The 20361-nt window shown below is 43.7% G+C and overlaps 1 protein-coding gene across 8 annotated transcripts in view; it reads right to left on the bottom strand.

Annotated features, from left to right (window-relative positions):
- Nucleotides 1-20361, bottom strand: part of CHD7 (chromodomain helicase DNA binding protein 7) — a 509619-nt gene that overhangs the window by 114238 nt on the left and 375020 nt on the right. For all 8 annotated transcript variants that reach the window (XM_029591355.1, XM_029591364.1, XM_029591363.1 and 5 more), the window contains one exon: nt 19640-19783. In XM_029591355.1, coding sequence (XP_029447215.1) covers nt 19640-19783 — 144 coding nt within the window. The remainder of the gene's footprint in view (nt 1-19639; nt 19784-20361) is intronic.

The raw sequence follows: 20361 nt of genomic DNA, 5'->3' as shown, positions 1-20361 counted from the left end.
TTCAGATACCGCACCAAAAGTCTACTGACATTCAAATGATGGAGGAGGCGATATTCTTCCGCTTCCTTGTGCTCATCTAGGGATGGCAACAAAATGCATTGATTCAAATGAAACTCAGAGACTACTTTGAGCAAGAAGGATTGAACGGTATGAAACTGTAACACTCCTGGAGTCATCTGGAGGAATGGTTCCTGACACAATGTCTATAGTTCAGAAATGCGATGTGCCAAGCATATAGCCACCAGGAACATCATTTTCAAGGTTAATAAACGCAAGGAAAGACTGTACAGTGGCTGAAAGGAGGGCCCTGTCAAAAATTCTAATACTAGATTAAGATTCCATAAGGGAACCTGCCACCATAGGTGCTTCACCCCTTTCAGAAAATGGGCCATGTCTGGATAAGCCCACATAAGAACATAAGAAATTGCCATGATGGGTCAGACCAAGGGTCCATCAAGCCCAGCATCCTGTTTCCAACAGAGGCCAAACCAGGCCACAAGCACCTGGCAATTACCCAAACACTAAGAAGATCCCATGCCACTGATGCAATTAATAGCAGTGGCTATTCCCTAAGTAAATTTGATTAATAGCCGTTAATGGACTTCTCCTCCAAGAACTTATCCAAACCTTTTTTGAACCCAGCTACACTAACTGCACTAACCACATCCTCTGGCAACAAATTCCAGAGCTTTATTGTGCGTTGTGTGAAAAAGAAAAAGGCAGGTTCCATTCACCTCGCCCCTGAAACAGGAGAGAGCAGCTACCTGGACCTTCAAGGAGTTAACGGTCAAACCTTTATTCAAACTACCCTGCAAAAATTCCAGAATTAGTGGGATTTTGACCGCCTGATCCGCACATATACTAGGGACATCGAGAACTTATGAGCCTAGAGTAAGGTGGCAATTACTGCCACAGAATATACTCGCTTCATCAGGCAAGCCCTCTCAAGGGCCAGACTGTAAGACAGAAAAGAGTCAGATCCTCATGAAGGACCGGTCCCTGCTGTAGCAGGTCCCTGTATGGTGGGAGGCACGAGGGGGGGGGGGGCATGGTATGCACATGTCCGCGTACCATGGACGCCTGGGCCAGTCTTGAGCTACTAGTAAGACTAATCCCCTGTGGTGCTCGATTCTGTGAATGACCCTACCTAGCAGGGGCCATGGAGGGAAGGCATATAGCAACTCTTCTTCCGGCCAGGTCTAAACGAGAGCGTCGATCCCCAGGAACCACTGACATGTTCTGTGACTGATGAATCGAGGAACCTTCGCATTGTGAGATGCGGCCAGCAGGTCGATGGAAGGGAGAACCCAGCGATCTATCAGCTGAAAGGCTTTGGCTGACAACGCCACTCTCCTGGATCCAGACTCTACCTGCTTAGAAAGTCTGCTCAGATGTTTTCTCTTGAAATGTGAGAGGCTGAGATCATCCGTAGATGTATTTCCACCCATTCCATAAGGAGATCTATCTCCTGTGATACTTGCTGGCTCTTGGTTCCACCCTAATGGTTGATGTAGGCTGCTATTGTTGCGATGTCCAACATTACACTGACCGCTTGACCCTGGAATCTGTGGCTGAATTGTAGACACACCAATCTGATGTTGATGTTCCACAGGGCTTCTTCCTTGGTCCAATGTCCCTGGACCATCAGTTCCTGACAATGAGCTCCCCAGCCCTGGAGGCTCGCGTCTGTTGTGAGGACCAGCCAGTTCTGGGAGGACAGGGGTACACCCCTGCTCCGATGAGCTTCCTGTAGCCACCACTGGAGCAGATAGTATACTCCCATCCGTAAGTGGAGATGAACTGAATAGTCTTGAGATTGCAGGTTCCAACGTGACAGTAATGAGGGTTAAAGTGGTCACATGTGTGCCCTTCCCATAGCACTACCTCCAGGGTTGCCACCATCAAACCGAGAATTTGGAGAAAGTTCCACACCATTGGGCATATCATGCTCATCAACTGACGCACTTGGGACATCAACTTCCTTATCTGCTTGGTCGGAAGGAAGACCTTGCCTTGCTTGGTGTTGACCCGGACTCCCAGATATTCCAAGGACTGGGAGGGCTTGAGACTGCATTTGTCCAGGTTTATGAGCCAACCAAGTTCCTGAAGCAAGGTGGTCACTCTGTTGGTCACCCAGAGGCTCTCTTCCATGGACTTGGCCCACATCAACCAGTCATCCAAGTATGGGTGCACCAGGATTCCCTGTTTTCTCAATGCTGCTGCTACGACCATCAAAATCTTGGAAAATGTTCTGGGGGTGGTGGCTAGGCCAAAGGGCAGGTCCCAGAACTGATAATGGTGACCCAGTACCTCAAAGCATAGGAAACATTGGTGTTCTTGTTGGATTGGAATATGTAGGTAGGCCTTGGATAGGTCCAGGGAGTTTAAGATCTCTCCCGATTGTACAGCCATCATCATGAAGATTAAGGTTTCCATGCAAAACAGATTCACTTGTAGATGTCAGTTGACGCTCTTGAGGTCCAGGATGGGGCGAAATGAACCTTCCTTCTTGGGAACGATGACATAGAAGGAATAGCCCCATATTTTCCTGGGGCGCAGGTACTGGTATCATAGCCCTTATCCTGAGGAGCCTTAAAAAAGTAGTCTCCATTGCCTGGTTCTTGTGCTGGGCATGGCAAGGACACATCATGAATATGTCCCGAGGAGTGCTGTGAAATTCCAGCGCATATCTTTCTCATATGACCTCCAGTACCCATTTGTCTGAAGTGATCTCGACCCACCTCTGGTAGAAGAGGGATAGTCGACCCCCTATCTCCTCGTTCCGAGGGTGAGTTGGCAAATTTTCATTGGTGCTTCAGGACAAACCTGAACCAAACCTACCCCTCTCTTGGGCTATCGACTATGAAAGGACAGACTTTCCAAAGGGCCGAGACTTCTGAAATGTCTAGTTTCTATAGGGACAAAAGCGTTGGGAGCCCCTAGATCAATCCCTAATAGGCGAGGGGCACTGTACCTGCTTTCTCTTATCTTCTGGTAGCCGGGGAGCTGGAAATTTGCTCCATTTACTGGCCAGCTTTTCCAATTCGCTTTCGAAAAGAAGTGATCTTTAAAGGGCATCTTTGTAAGATTTGCCTTTGAGGTTGCATCTGCTGACCAAATTCCACAGCCATAGTTGTCTTCTGGCCGTTACCACTGAGGCCACTCCTCTGGCTGAAGTACGGACTAGATCCAAGTCCATGTCTGCTAAAAAGTCGGTGGTGAGTTCCATAACCGCTCTGGAATAAACCAGAGTCATCTACCTCCTGAGAGAGAAGTAGGCACGAACGAGCTACCAGGACACAAGAAGCAATCTGTAAGGTCATTGCTCCAGTGTTAAAGGCCTGTTTAAGGATGGACTCAATCAGTCTATCGTGCACATCCTTTAAGTACACGTCTTCCTCCATTGGGATAGGAACCTTCGCATTGTGAGGCACAGACCAGTGCATCCACTTTAGGGAAACGCAACCACACTCACTGCCAGATCCAGTGGGTATAGCGCTTCTAACCTTCGTCCCCCTTTAAAACTTGCTTCTGGGGCATCCCATTCCAGGTCAATCAACTCGTGGATGGCTTCCAGTACTGGAAAGTAGCAAAGGGCTTTCTGTAGGGAAATCAGAGTGGGGTTCTTCTTTGGTTCCATCAGAGTCTGCCGCAGGAACTCCCAGCATCTTCAGGGTCTGGGAAACCAGGGCTGGCAATTCATCTCTACGGAAAAACTAACATGATCTGATATGGTTCTAAACCAGGGGGAATTTCCTCATCTTCCAAAGAATCTGTATCCTTCTCTTTGTCTATGCCATCTGCATCCCTGCCATGGATACCCTTGGTGAGGCGAGGCAGGCCTCGAGGTCTGATAGGACTAGGAGAGGGAGGGTTTACCAGCTGAGGTTCCATCCGGACAGGGGCAAGTGAGATAGACTGCGCCTGTATGAAGACTTGAAGGCCCTGGAAAAATTCCACCAACAAGAAGGCAGCAGGGTCCATGCCTAGCCCAGGAGGTACTGGGGTAGGTGCTGCTGAATTTCCCTCTCCCATGGATGACCCAGTCCTGGGGGTACTCAAATCTGGGGTACTTCCAGTTATGGTAGTGGCTAATCCATCCTCTGAATGGAAGGAGTCGGGCGTAGCAAAGTCTTGGGAGGCCAACACTCCCTGGGCTTCCTCACAGTGCTGACATCCAGGTCAGATTGTGAAGCCCTAATATGACAAGCAGCACAGAAAGAAAGGCACATGTTTTGTGGCTGCTGGAGCCAGTGGCGGCAGTAACTGTGAGTTCTGTGGGCTTACACTTAAAATTTCACGTGCATAGATTTTGTGCGCCTAAGTGGGACCTGGTGAGGCGTACGCACAAGCCCATGTGCCCAACTTTACCTATATGCTGCATTGAGTGTGTATGTATGCATGCAACATTATGCACACAGCATATGTGCAGAGCCGACCACACTGCGCATACAGATATTCTATGGAGGGCAATATAGCATGCACAAAGATGCGCGCAAGATGGCACAGTCGCAACCTACCACACGGTGTACTGACCAAGCCTAAGGCGGGGCCTAGCCCACTGGGGAGGCCATTCAAACCACTCAGAAGCCTACGTCTCCTTACCCCAATGGGATGGAAATATCATCGGTATGGCGTGCTGAGCAAGGAGACCAGAGGAAATCTTACCGAAACCCTTCCAAATGTCTGAATCGGGAGGGAAATCTTCTCTCTCTTGCTTTTTTTTTTTTTTTTAAACTTACCTAGGCTCCGCGCTTACTGGCTGAATACAGAGATGGTCTCCAGCTGTGGGGGGAGAGGGCTTTGGCCGTCACCACTGTGCTTAGCTTCCTGTACCTGCTGCCTTTCAGCTGCTTAAGTAGCAGAGTATACGCCGGAAACCGGCTACCGGACCAAGGCACACCTCTGAGGGATGTCTGAATTCGCCTCAGGAATTCTCAACTGGGGGACCTTTAGGTATCGCTGCAGGAGAGCGGGGCACAATTTTCTCTCAAATTTAAATGTAGAAATTCTTTCAAAAAGTAGAGCAGTCCCCATAGGGAGAGGTATCTCCACCATCTGCTGGAGACAGAGAAATAATAAGGGCTGACCTCACTGCAGGGGTGTATCTAGGGTGAAGTCAGCTTTGAAATCTGATTCGTGTCCGCCTGCTGGCAGGGGAACATAACCCATTGGTCCTGAGACCATCTGGATACATGCTAGGAAGTCTTATTACTAAAAACAAACACTAAGAGGTCCATATTCAGCAGCTGTGTGGTCAGCTAGTTAGCTGGATAAACTTATCTGGCTAACTCACCCCATATGCTCAGTGGCACAGCTGCTCCACTGAATATATCCAGCTACCTTAAAGGTAGCTGGAAAAGTTTATCCAGTTCATTTTAGGAGAGGTCTTCGGGCTGACCAGAGTTAGCCAGATAAATAAGCCAGCTAACTCTGAATATCGGAGTTAGCCGGATAATTTAATTAGGTAACTCCTCCCCCATAATGCCCCTTACTTATCTGATTAATTTCTAGTCGGCTAACATATTATTCAGCTAGAATTTAGATGGATAAGTTCCCAAATCTTCTGGATAAATTATAAGATATTCGGCTAAATGCTTTTCAATATGGACCTTTAGTTTGTCAACTGCAAGTTTGACTGCCCGTCAAGTTTCTCTTCAAGTCTTCAACTTTTTACAATATTCTCTTTCAATGCAAAATAAGGTTAATTTTGTCATAGTCATTAAAGCTCTTATGTAGTGTAAACTCATAAGTGAAGCAATCAGGAAATATACATTTTGAAGTAAATAAAGCTATACACCTTCCCTGCAGTCAACAATGATTCTCATACAACAAAAATGCTTTCATGTACATAGTGGTAAACTGAGGCCACGCAACAATTTTTAGAACATGGTTGACAATGGCGACTTGTATACAGAATGAATTGGTATGTTATGGTGTGTGGAAATTTAATAGCTCCCCTTCTACACTTCTTCTAATGCTGAATCCCCACCACCTCCCTTCCCTCTCCCCTAAACTATTACTTCTATCTTGGAATTATTATGAAAGTTTTACAATGACCAGATGGAGATATAGGTTATTCATGCAAACAATTCAGTCTCTTGTTCTAGGAACAAACTATTATGAAAGCAGTTTTTATATTTTATGGTATAATTGAATATTCCATTGACATTTCAGTACTTAATTTTAAATCATCCTAATCTCTTTCAATGACAGATTAGCTAAGTACCATAATGTTAAATATCTGCTGTCTTAAAACCAGAAAATATTTCTTCAGAGAATTTGTACACATAAGACCATCATATACCACAGATAACGCTTATAATTAAATCAATACAAAAGCCTCCTCTTTTATAATCATAGGTGCTATACATTTTTTTGTATTGAATTAAAAATGTTCAATGAATAGCTCAAAGAACTCATTTAATGACAATAATGTAAATGTACTTCTCTTCATCCTTATTGCTCCATCTGCAAAAATACTGCCTGGAAAACAGTAACCATGCCTAGGAACACTGGCCAAGGGTTTTTGAAAAGAGTTCTTCATTAGGGGTTTTGAATCTTCAATATTTGGAATCATCTTCATGATAATTTATTCTAATGCAGGATCCCCCACCTTGCCAGTCAATATTAATCTGTTCAAGCACAATGCAATGTAAATCTTCAGAGGAATGCCCTGTGCCACACAAGTGATGCTTCCATCTTACAAGTGTTGATACAGCTGCAGTGCTCCAACTATCCATGTTTTAATTACTCTACATTTCTTCTTACATATTCCTGCAGCAGGCAGGTGTTACTGAATGACATACACAACAATCACTGATCTATAGTCCATTGTACTTCCAAGCTAGATTGTAGGTCCATATAAAGGACAGTTGGTGTGGCCCTCCCACTTTGGGCTCAGGCTCACCCAATCAGGACTGCCTGATACCAGAAGAGACCTAAAGTTTGTCCGACGTTGATCCCTTCCCTGCAGCAGGAAAGGAGGAGAGGGCCACCGTGGGATCCCAGCCCTCCTGAAGCAAGGCCACCATGCAAGTCCATCTACACAGCGAAGGAGAGGGCCCGACGATGCAAGATCACTGTAGGATCTAATCCCATGGTGGTGGAAGGGGTATGGTGTTGAGGGTGTCTGTGTAAGACAGAGACTGGCAGCCTGGGTGCATGTGTGACAAAGTCAGCAAGAAAAGGAAGATAAGAGAGAAAAGTAACAGAAAGAGACCCTTGAAAAGGAATTAGGAAAAAACCAACAAGGGAAAAAAAGATTTTTTCTCAAAATAATTTTTATTGTAATTTTAAATAAATACAAAAATAAAGGACAACTTACAAAAATCAAAAACACAATACAAAAACCATATCAAACAAATATCCCAATATATAAACCATAGTATCAATCAAATATCCCCAATCACACAACTTTCATACATTTCTTTCCACCCATTACATAAACCTCCATTTAAGACCAGTAATGTTTATAACCAGAATCAATCAAGCCAGCTTGTAAATCCTTAGGGAGTATCGCGTAATAGGCTTGCCAACAAGCACAATACAATTTATCAGGTTTACGTGTACCGCTAAGGAAGTCCATAGATTCCATTTGTAGAAGTAATATCATTCTATTTGTCCACGCTGCTAGGGTAGGTATAGCCATTGGGTCAGTCCAACCTGCCAAAATGGTCCTACATGCTAGCATAATAGCCATGCGCTCAAATTTCTGTTTTGAAATGTTGCCTGGTGAGTCTGATAAGTGAGAGCTATCTAATAATATTTGCCCAGTAACAGGTATAAGCACATCTGTACATTTGGCAATCGTATGAAAAACAGAATCCCAAAAGGTAGTTAATTTTGGACAAGTAAACAATCGATGATATAATGTACCAACCATTGTTCCACACTTACTACACAAAGAAGTAGAAGTCAACTTCATTTTATTTCTTCGTATATCATCGTAATAAAAACAGTGAAGTATTTTAAATTGGACTTCCCGTAATCCTAAATCAGGTAGAGACATGTACAATGTCTTAAAGCAATATTTCAAATAAGATGGTGTAATTTGTATTCCTATCATATTAGACCAACGAGATGCCAAGGAAACCAAACAGGTAACATTAATGAATTTCTTCACTAGTTTTCCCCAACCTGTGATTGAGGAAAAAAAAGATTAGAAAAATAGACAGCTCAGAAACAAAGTTAAAAACTCAAAGTATATATTTTTTAACCTTTTAACAACTTGGAATATGCCATATTTGGGAATGTGCATTTCTTATATTTTTGAATTTTGCTCTTTAGAGTTCCACTGTTCAGAGTCTGGTTTCTCAGGCTATTTCAGTTTGTCTGCATATTTTTTGTTTCTAATTTGTAGTTACCCTTATTTCTGTATTAGGTAAGGATTGGTCTGTGTTTTTGCCTGTGTGTGATAGAGGTGCAGTATTTCTGCTAGCGTGCAGTTTCTCTGTAGGGATTTGTAGTAGTCTGACTTGCTCTGATTCTCCAGTAGGTGGTATATTAATGTTCTAGGACCTGGTGTAGTGTTTGCATTGCTGCTCTTTCATGCTGTTATTTGACCTCTAAGAGCGCGTGCTAAGATTTTATACTTTTTTTTTTTGCAGGGGTTTGTGTTACTTACAAAATGATTAGCATGGAGGGATTGTTTTGGCTGAAGTGACATCAGAATTTGAATACTTTTTTTCATATTGGGTTGCAATGTTCTGCTCTTCATATGTTCTTATGGTTATTGCTATTTTATTGTAGTTATGATCTCTGCCTTTCTGGAAAGAGGATTCATGAAAGGAATACATTGAGGTTCTACTTTTTCAGCTACTTTAAAGTGGATTACATTCTGGTACTGTGGTATTTTTCTGTTCCCTAAGGGTTAGGATCTAATTTGTGCCTGAGGCAATGGAGGGTGAAGTGATTTGCCCAAAGTCACAAGGAGTGGTAGTGGGATTTGAATGTTGGTTTCCCTGGTTTACAACCCTCTGTCTAACCATTTCTGTACAGTGACACTGAGGGTGGTCATACCCAAAGACAGAAAATGGGCCCTCCTGTTAGCCAGTTTCTCAGATTTTGCCGCTTTTGCACAGATAAGCAAGAATATAAGGTATAGGCTAGGAAGATGACAATTTCAAGATTATCATGCATTGTTAATGCTGGAGACAAAAACAGACACGAATTATTCGATTGGCTCTTTTACCAGTGGATGTGAATGACTTATATTGGAAAGGAAAATGAAATATTCTAAGTGTGATGTGTGTCTGACTGCAATAGTGGGGAATATATGGCAAGATAGTCTATCAGTGGCATAGCCAGAACTGATTTTTTGGGTGGGTTCAAGGTTAACATGGGTGGGTCGTAGGCATATAGGTCTGAGCCCTACTAGTAGTACTCTTATCAATAAATAGTGCCAGCATGCATCCTACAATGGGTTTCTAGGTAGTCTGCAACAACCATTATGTATCACGAGTGAAGCTTATTAAAATATTTTAACTCAATTATTTCAAGCAGTTACCAACATTAAAAATTCCTTATCTGTATTAATTTACTGTATATTTATTGCAGTTGATAAATATACAAGAATATCATGTAAAAAGCAAACACATTCAGATCCAATCAATCATATAATAAAATAAATATAAATAATTTTATGCAATTGAAACACTGCTCCCTGCTTCAACAGCAGGGGGAAAAGGGGAATTGGATTCAGACAATAACCAAGATGGCCCTGACTTCTACAATCTGAGATACTGATACACAGACATAAGGGATACTAGCTGAAATTTTTATGGGTATTCTCAAGGTTTGGGGATAACTGCACAGAGCAACAGTTACTACCCTTAAGAGAAATATGGGAGTAACCTGCAAGAGTGGCAATTACTACCTTAAACTTGCTGAGCAGACTAGATGAAACATTTGGTCCTTTTCTGCCATTGTTTCTAGGGTTAGGAAGTAGCAATACAGCTAGTTGAGTAATTTTCGGAACAATCTAAGCCACAATGCACACCTTCACAATTTTTGTGGCCCATGGTAAAAATCTGTTGTGCAGTCGCCCCTGCAAAAATGGGCTTTCCTATTAGCCAGTTTCTCAGGATTTACTGCATTTGCATTGATATACAAGAATTTAAGTTGCAGGTTAGGGGGATGGCAATTAGATTTTTCGATTGATAGAGGTTATCCTCAAAGGAGTTTTGACATGTTTATATGCGAATGTGACCTTTGATTACAGCCATTAATATGTCAAACAAACCTACAGTATATGTTTTAAGATACACAACACAAGCTGTGAAGGTTGCTTCAACTATTTACAAAAGGAAACCACTACAGTAATATAAATTGTGAAGGTAATACTACAGCACCATACTGCATATCAAGCCATATAAATGAAACCAAAATGGTGTCTAATTTACAAAAATGTATTAAATAATTCAAAACACCAAATATTTATACAAAAACCACATATCACATCATGATAAAATGCCTATTCATACCTATCAATCTAAAAACCCTCCCAATTATCACAGTACCAACTGCCCCGTCCCTACTAGGACCCTAGTTTCAACGACCTGTGTTGTCTTCCTCAATGGAAACCCACCCATTAAAATATCAAAACATTAAGTCAAAGACAACATAACATCAAATTATCACATACATCATACAATTTTTGTCTAAAGAAATAATTTTTCAAAAATTTCTTTTTCGATTAAAGGCTCTGAAATTACTTTTAAAATTGAAAAATGACACTGGAGTTCAAAACTCTTAAAATTATGTAGGGTGAGTGTATGTTCAAGACAATTTATTAAAAGAATTTTAATATTGTATTGGAGATTATTGTTAATCTTTATTTTTTTTTTCTGAGTGTTTAACTGAATTCAGGGTTGGAACAAGCAAGATAGTGTTGTGCATTTGGGACTGTTCCCAAATGTAACATATAGTATTGGTAGATATGCCTATATTTTTCTAATATATATTAAATTCTACTAATTAACTAAAAAAGTGAGAATATGTTTCATCTTCTCACTTTTTTAGTTAATTAGTAGAATTTAATATATATTAGAAAAATATAGGCATATCTACCAATACTATATGTTACATTTGGGAACAGTCCCAAATGCACAACACTATCTTGCTTGTTCCAACCCTGAATTCAGTTAAACACTCAGAAAAAAAAAATAAAGATTAACAATAATCTCCAATACAATATTAAAATTCTTTTAATAAATTGTCTTGAACATACACTCACCCTACATAATTTTAAGAGTTTTGAACTCCAGTGTCATTTTTCAATTTTAAAAGTAATTTCAGAGCCTTTAATCGAACAAGAAAAGACTAACATTATTAGGTTATTCCAAAATAGCTAACCGAAATTTATCCCGCATACTTACATATTATCCCAAAAGTATTCAAACTTCTATCCATGAACCTACCATTAGCCAATATTGCTAAAGGAATGTCGCACCTGTATTCGCCACTTCTGATGACAATCTTAAGTAAATTAAAGGTGAATTACAACATAAATATTAACATTCTTATATTTGAACAAAACACCCAAGCCAAAAAACTTCTGTATCTTAAAAACTCACACTTACTCCAAAACTTCTTTATTCCAAGTAAAACAACATTACTCAAACCCATTGAAAAACACCATGCATGCGTTTTTTTCAAAAAAACACATGGCGTTCCTTTAGCAATATTGGCCAATGTTAGGTTACAGTTGGAAGTTTGAATACCTTTTACTATGTTTTGAATTACTTAAAATGTTTTTTGTAAATTAGGCACCATTTTGGTTTCATTTATATAGTTTCAACTATTTACAAACATTGGTACATTGTATTCTGTATTTCAAGACCCATTGCTTAAGACAGAAGAAAAAAACATTAGAAATGTGGATGTTCAATCATGCGAACAATCGTTCCATTTAGAATGTCCATTTTCCTGTCCAATGTAATCCATGCAGCATGTCCCCGACTGCAACGGTGGGGAACATATGGCAAAATCTTATATACTGACATACAAGCAAGTTTAGAAGTAAAACGGACTATAGATATAGATAGACAAATGTTATATATATATATATATCTCATTCAGTGCAGCTACCCAGAGGTATATGTAAGGAGAACTAAAAGATTAAAAGATGGATAATGGAGCATCACAGCTGTAGCAACACTTGTAAGATGGAAGCACCACTTATGAGGCACTGTACAACTTTTGCACATTTCTTTGACTATTAAAATTAAATGTATTTATTTATATTCTGTTTTCAGGCACTTCAAAGCACATTTCATTCAGATACTGTAGTTATTTCTCTGACCCCAGAGGGCTCACAAAGTAAGTGAAGTGACTTGTCCATGGTCAAAAGGAGTGACAATGGGATTTGAACCCTGTCTTCCCTGGTTTGCAGCCCACTGCTCTAACCACTGGGCTAGTTGTGCTTGAACAGATTAATATTGACTGCCAAGTTGAGGATCTTGCATTTAGGATAAATGATTGCGCACAATTTCGGATATACACATTAAATACTGCTGAACCAAATGTAATGTAAAAAAAAAAGTAGAATGGTATAGTATAATGACATATTTGGGGTGTTTTTTTGTTTGCTTGGTGGTTTTTTAAATCACGAGTAAGAAGAGGGTGAAGCTGATTGGATAGGAAAATTGGTTCTTATCTGCTAATTTTCGTTCCTGTAGTACCACGGATCAGCCCAGATTCCTGGGTTTTACCTCCCCTCCAGCAGGCGGAGACAGAGAAGTTTTTGTGGACTCTGTCGTATAACCCTGAGGTGCCACCTAGAGTCTGTCAGTATTCCACTGTACCCAAGCAGAACGATAATAAACTGTCAAAACTTTACCTGAACAACCTCCACCAAAGAGCAGAGGTAATGAAAAATATGTAACTGACAAAACCCAAGTATGCCCAAAATCCTTACCCTGAAAAGGGGGGCATTAATTAACTTACAGCAAAATGATTCACCTACCACCGGCCGAGCGGACTCTCCCTGGGTGGGACTCTGGGCTGATCCATGGTACTACAGGAACAGAAATTAGCAGGTAAGAACCAATTTTCCTTTCCCTATACGTATCCGGATCAGCCCAGACTCCTGGGATGTACCAAAGCTTCCCTAACCAGGGTGGGACTGAGAGAGACCTGCTTGGAGAACACTAGCTCCGAAGGAGCCGGGCTCTGGTGCCCGGACATCAAGCCTGTAATGTCTAGTGAAAGTATGTGCAGATTTCCAGGTAGCCGCCCTACAAATCTCTTGAGGCGCCACCTGTTGGCATTCAGCCCACGAAGTCAATTGTGAGCACGTTGAGTGAGTCTTAAGTCCGACCAGAATTGGATGGCCCCGTACAAGGTATGTCGAAACAACAGCCTCCTTCAGCCAACGTGCGATAGTGGCCTTGGAAGCTTTATGACCTCTCCTGGATCCACTTCATAAGACAAACAAATGGTCCGAGAGACAAAAACTGTTGATAACCTTCAGGTAGTGCAACAACACTCTTTACATCCAGCTTCCGTAATGGCCTTTGGTGTAGAGGAATCCAGCCTCGCAAAGGAAGGCAGCTCCATTGACTGATTCAAATGAAAAGCAGAAACCACTTTCGGGAGAAAAAAAAGAGGGAACCGTTCTCAAGGATACTCCTGCATCAGAAATCCGTAAGAAAGGTTCTCTGCAAGATAAGGCCTGAAGCTGTGAAATACGCCTCACCGACGAAATAGCTATTAGAAACACTACCTTTAATGTAAGTTCCTTTAGTGTCGCCCATTTCAATGGTTCAAAGAGGGCATCACAAAGGGCACGGAGAACCAAATTAAGTTTCCACGAAGGACAGGGATTCCGGACCGGAGGGCACAAGTGCTTAACCCCACTTCAAAAAACCGAACCACATCTGAATGAGAGGCTAGAGTAACCCCCTGTACCTTACCACGAAAACAGCCTAACGCCACCACCTGAACTCGCAGGGAATTAAAAGCCAAACCCTTGGACAATCCGGCCTGCAGAAATTCCAGAACCTCCGGAATTGAGGCCCTGGACAGACGAAGTTACGCTCTAAACACCAGGATTCAAACACTCCCCAAACTCGCACATAAGCTCTGGAAGTGGAAGTCTTACGGGAGTGCAAAAGCGTGGCAATAACCGCAGGGGAATAACCCCTCATTGCCAACCTCTGCGTTTCAAAAGCCATGCTGCTAGACAGAAGCAATCTACCTCACCGAAACAGACGGGGTCCTGGTGCAGAAGAGCCGGAGACGGACGAAACCTCAGCAGACAGTCGACTGCTATATTCAAGAGATCTGCAAACAACAGGCGCTGTGGCCACTCCGGAGCTACCAGAATCACTTTGCCCGGATGAACTTCGATACGGCGCAGCACCTTTCCGACTAACGGCCTTGGTGGAAAGACGTACAATAGAACATCCCTTGGCCAGAGTAGGACCAGAGCATCTACTCCCTCTGCTCCCCTTTCCCAGCGCCGACTGAAGAATCGAGGAGACTTTGCATTGCAGTATGTCGCCATGAGATCCATGGAAGGCATGGTCCACAGAAGACGAAAAGCCTTGGAGAGTTCCCACTCCCCTGGATCCAACTGGTGTCGACTGAGAAAATCGGCCTGCATGTTGTCTACCCCGACGATGTGAGAGGCTGCTATCTTGTAAAGGTGTTGCTCCGCCCAGGTAATCAACAGCCGTGCTTCTGCTGCCACCAGACGGCTCCTGGTTCCTCCCTGACGATTGATGTAGGCCACCGCTGTGGCATTGTCAGAGAACTCTCACCGACCGTCCCTCCACTAGGGGGAACAAGGGCTTGTAAAGCCAACCGAACCACTCTGGTCTCCAAACGATTGATCGACCAAGAGGATTCCGTCTTTGTCCATTGTCCTTGCACCGCTGAACCCAGACACACTGCTCCCCATCCCGAGAGGCTGGAGTCCGTGGTGACCACGATCCAAGTGGGAATTTCCAAGTCCACGCCCTGACGCAAATGGGCTAGGCAAAGCCACCAATGTAGTCTGGAATGCACAGAGTCCGTCAGCGGTAAGCGAAGTTGAAACTGCTGGGACAATGGACTCCAGCGAGAGAGCAACGCTGATTGAAGCGGGCACATATGAGCAAAGGCCCGCGGTACCAGCTGGAGCGTGGACGCCATCGATCCCAGAACCTGCAAGTAATCCCAGGCCCTGGGCCGAAGCATGAACCTGAAGAATTCCACCTGGGTAACCAATTTGGAAATCCTCTCTTCTGTAAGAAAAACCTTGCCCAAGACCGTATCGAACCTGGCCCCCAGAAACTCCAAGGACTGGGAAGGAACTAGATGGCTCTTGTCGGGATTGACCACCCAACCTAAGGAGGTCAATCTCTGCAGCACTCTCTGGACCGCAGTCCTGCATAGGGTTTCCGATTTTGCGTGAATCAGCCAGTCGTCCAGATAGGGATGCACCAATATGCCCTCTCGTCGCAGGGCCTCCGCCACTACCACCATCACTTTGGTGAAAACCCGGAGTGCCGTCACTAGACCAAACGGCAGAGCACAAAATTGGAAATGTTGTCAGAGGATCATGAACCGCAGGTATTTCTGATAATCTGGATGGATAGGTTTGTGCAGATAAGCCTCCGTCAGGTCCAATGATGCTAGGAACTCTCCCTTGTGTACAGATGCTATCACCGAACGCCGAATTTCCATGCGAAAACGAGGTACCTTCAGCTTCTGATTGACCTTCTTCAAATCGAGAATGGGACGAAACGTGCCTTCCTTTTTCGGCACAATAAAATAGATTGAGTAACGCCCGTGCCTTAGCTCTCTGGCCGGAACCGGAATTATGGCACCCAGATCCTGTAAGCTCTGCAGGGTGTCTTGTACTGCTTGACACTTTTGACAGTACGTGCATGGTGATACCATGAAGCGGTCATGGATCGGACGTGCAAAATCTAAAGCGTAGCTGTGTTTGATTATACTTAGAACCCATTGATTTATTTATTTATTTTTAACTTTTATATACCGATGTTCCTGTATAGGATACATATCGCACCGGTTTACATGAAACTGAACTGTCGCCGAGGGGCGGATACAGTGAAACAAGTGGTACAATGAACATGCGGAAAACACTGAACATGTGGGACATTAGCAATACATTATGATATAGTAAAATAATATCATAAATGAAATGAAGGTAAAAATGGGTTACAATAATAATAATATAACAAGGTTAATAAAGAATAAATAAAATGACATAAAAATAAAATAAAATAGAAACAAAGGGCTATGCCTGATGAAAATTTCTAAATAGTCATTGATCCGATGTTACAGAGGTCCACTCCTCCAGGAATAAGGACAGCCTGCTTCCTATTCTTGGAACGGAGGAGTGAACCGGTCATTGAGAGGACTTGTGACCCCCATGGGACTGGGGAACTCCGGTCCCTGGCGGGCCGCAGGCCCTGAAAGGACTGGTTCCACATATTTTGGTGGTTTTGGCCCTGGCGGAAAGAGGGACCAGTGGGCTGGGAGGAGCGGAACCATCGATTCCCCCGAAATCTCGCCCGCTAAGGAAAAGAGCCTCTCGCAACTTATGGATCTTATTCTCCCCCCAGCAACTTAATCATATCTTTCAACTGCTGTCCGAACAGCAGCCTCCCCTTGAAGGGTAGAGAACAAGTGCGCTTTGGAGGAAACATCCGCAGACCAATTCAGCAACCATAGGAGGCATCGTGCAGAGACCGCTGATACCATCATTTTATTTATTTTATTTATTTGAATTTCTTATATACCGGCATTCGCGATGGGAGTCGCATCATGCCGGTTTACAAATAACAGGGTGTGATAAGAGGATAAATACTTAAAAAACTTAGAACATTAACATGTGATAGAAGAATAAAGTAGCAGTTACAATAAAACAGGGATAGAGGTTCACAAAAGATCATAAAGTGTGTCTGCACTAAGCCACCGCGGCCTCCAACCATCTGGCCTGCTAAGCCTGGGCGTCCAAAAGGGACACGAATGCCTGCAAATCCCGGACCCAGTGGAGACTGGCCCACTGTGCAAAGCTACTGCCGATAGCGGCCCGGATCCAGAGAGCGGACACCTCAAAAATCTTCTTGAGCTGGACCTCCAACTTGCGGTCCTGCAAGTCCTTTAAGGCTGTGGCTCCCGTCACGGGGATAGTCGATTTCTTTGTCACAGCCGAGATGGCCGGGTCCACCTTCGGCACTCTCAGCAGATCCAGCGTGTCCTCAGGGAGCGGATACAATTTATCCATAGCCCGACTTACCTTCAGACCCAGGTCAGGAGTGTCCCACTCCTTAAACAAAAGGTCAGACACAGATAAGTGGAACGGGAAAGACCGAGCCGGACCTCCGAGTCCCAGCATCACCGGATCCATATTAGTGCCAAACCGGGAATCGTCCTGAGGAACCTCAACTCCCAGCTCCTTCAGGATGACCGGGATAAGGGGCCCTAACTCATCCTTTCGGAACAAGCGTACCACCTTAGGGTAGTCACCCTCAACTGGAGGCAAGCCCATGTGCTTGGTCGGTGGGGGTTGGGCATCCGGATCCCTGTCCGGATCCTGATCCGGAGCCTGTGGCGGAGACTCCCCTTCATCCGAAGAATCGCTGTCCACCGGGCAGATCACGGCCCGAAGTGAACGCTTCTCCTTCAGCGCTCCGCTGGCCTTTGGCTCCTGAACCCGCTTTCGGTGTGGAGGACCCATCCCATGGTCCAGTTAAAGCGGATGCGGGCCCGCCCTAGGCCCCTGCGACTTCCCAGGTTTGCGAGCCTTGAAAGCCTTGTGCATTAAAACCACAGAGGTGAACGATGAAGAAGACCGTCCGAGTCAACCGCGTCTTTGTCTACTGCCAAATCCTCCGCAGCCCCATCCAATCCGGCTCACCCAGGCGCACTAGGCCGCGGAAACAACGGTGGGGGGAGCCCTTCTCCCAAAGCTGCTCTCTCCTGCTCTCTGAATGTCCTTAAAATGGCCTCCGTTCCCGCACTGAGCTGGAACGGATCCGGGGCCTGCCACGATGAAACTGGGATCCCAGCCCCCCGACGCAATCGCGGGTCACTGCCCTTCAATTTCACCGGGGCAGCGACCCCAGAGGACCCCTCTCCCCCCCACAAACGCTAGGTGCAAATGCCGGCCCGGGAGAGACGCGCACGCGTGCTGCTGCACGCGGCATGAGCAGCGGCCTAAATTTAGCCCGGCAGGAGAAAGAAGTGGCAAAATCAAAGAAAAACCCCGATCGGGAGCTGTCCGCGGTCTGAACTAAACACCCATGGAGAGAAGCTAGGCCAGCAGAGCAGGAGAATTTAAAGACACAACCCCCCCCCCCCCTTTTTTTTTTTTTAAATCTGGATAAGGTTAGACTGAAGGTGAGAGCCCAAGACCCCCGGGATCACCTGCAGTGGGCAGTTATAGGGTCCTTAACCCTCTGCTCCAAAGCCTCTATTACCAGGGGGGATGGCCCCACCAGGACCTAGCAACCCCCTGGGAGGCTAGAAAGGGGAAACTAAACCTGACCTTTGCCTAACAATAATCACAATAAAAGGTACAACCAAACACCAGACTCCAGGACAGGACCTCTTCCAACTGCTGGAGACAGAAGAATACTGACAGACTCTAGGTGGCACCTCAGTGTTATACGACAGAGTCCACAAAAACTTCTCTGTCTCCGCCTGCTGGAGGGGAGGTAAAACCCAGGAGTCTGGGCTGATCCGGGTACATACAGGGAAAAATGGTTTTACATCTAGAATTCCTGAAAGCCGTGCACAAAAGAATTAACTTATGTGGGTTAACTGACAATATACACAGAGTCATGCACAAAAAAATTTAAATTTTTTTCTTTGTTTTAATCCTATAAAGTACTGTTACCTATACAAAATAACTGGAATGTGCAATGCTGAATTTTTGTTATGTGGCTATGCTATCTTCATTTTCAGAAAATGTTTGTGATTGAATTTTCCAAGACCCTGATGAAAAACTCTAGTTCAAAACACTTGGCCAGTGTCAGGACATTGTTAGCTTTTTCAGGCAATATTTTTGCAAATGCAACTGTAAGGATGAAGATAAGTAGATAAGAACATTTATATTATTTTCCCTAATTGAGGTGTAGTATTCACCTCACAGAGCAATTTATTGGATATTTTTAACGCAATACAAAAAAGGAAAACAAAATTCACAGCACCTATGATAATAAATAAGGAAGCGTTTGATTGGCTTAATTTTGAGCCTTATCTTGTATACAACGGTTCTATGCGTACAAATTCTGTGAAGTATTTTATAATGTAAGCCAAAACAGCGGCTTAACTTATGCGGCCAACTGACCTGTCCTAAAGTTAGCATGCCACATGACTTTTTTTTTTTTTTTTTTAATACAGACATGGCTTTTCTTGAATTATCTTCCTGATAGATCGCTCATTTTAAACCTTGACTATACACAGGTCAGTGCATTTCAATGGACTTTGGACTCAAAATCATCTATTGACTTATACATAAGATAGGCTTATACACGACTATATATGGTATTTACTAGCCTGAATCTTCTATCAACATCATCTCCTCATATCTGTTTTCACACTCGTAAGGGGTTCATAGTCATTGCCAACCTTTAATATTTATGACCTCAGATATGCTTGGATAAGTTATAAAGTTCACCTGTTCTTCAGTTTTCAAATCACCAAACTCCTGCATGAAGGTACTTTCTGAAGGGAAACGGCCTGGCTCCAAGAAATTAAGCAAACTAAAAAGCTCTTCCACAGTATTCTGTAAAGGGGTACCAGTCAGCAGCACTTTGTGTTCCTGAAAGAAAGAATTTGCATTTATACACTTTAAGATATGCCATATACATGGGTACAAAAAACATTAGGAGTCCATATTCAATGCATTTGTCTGGCTAGGTTTGGCATTCTGGGCAAATGCCACAACTTCAAAATCCAACAGACCTGACTGTCCCTGACATAGCTGTATAACTTACCTGGCCGTTTCGAGGCATTCCAGGGCAGAACACCATTATCCGGCAAAGACAGCCAGATAACTTTAGGACAGCCAAAGAGCAGTCCTAAAGTTAGCTAAATAAACTTTCCTGATTATCTTTAAGATGGCGGGTATATTCAGCAGTGCACACACACTACTCAATATCCCAGCTAAGTTAGGAAGATAAGTTTATCCAGCTAACTTTCCTAGCCAGCCAACAGCTGAATATAGGCTTTCCCAATGCTGGGTGTTCTTAATGGAACAAAATATTCCAAGTCTAACAGCTTGGGATGAACTAATTTCACTAATGAACAAAGCAGATTCTACCTCTGCCTGCCTGCTGAGACAGCAGCTGCCTCTAGCACCTCCTTTCCACTCTGTTATAGGGTTAAGGCCATAATAAC

This window comes from Rhinatrema bivittatum, chromosome 2 (genome assembly GCF_901001135.1).
Source record: "Rhinatrema bivittatum chromosome 2, aRhiBiv1.1, whole genome shotgun sequence".
Taxonomy (NCBI): Eukaryota; Metazoa; Chordata; class Amphibia; order Gymnophiona; family Rhinatrematidae; genus Rhinatrema; species Rhinatrema bivittatum.
The sequence above is the reverse complement of the archived record's forward strand: the minus strand, read 5'-3'. Positions and strand labels throughout refer to the sequence as shown.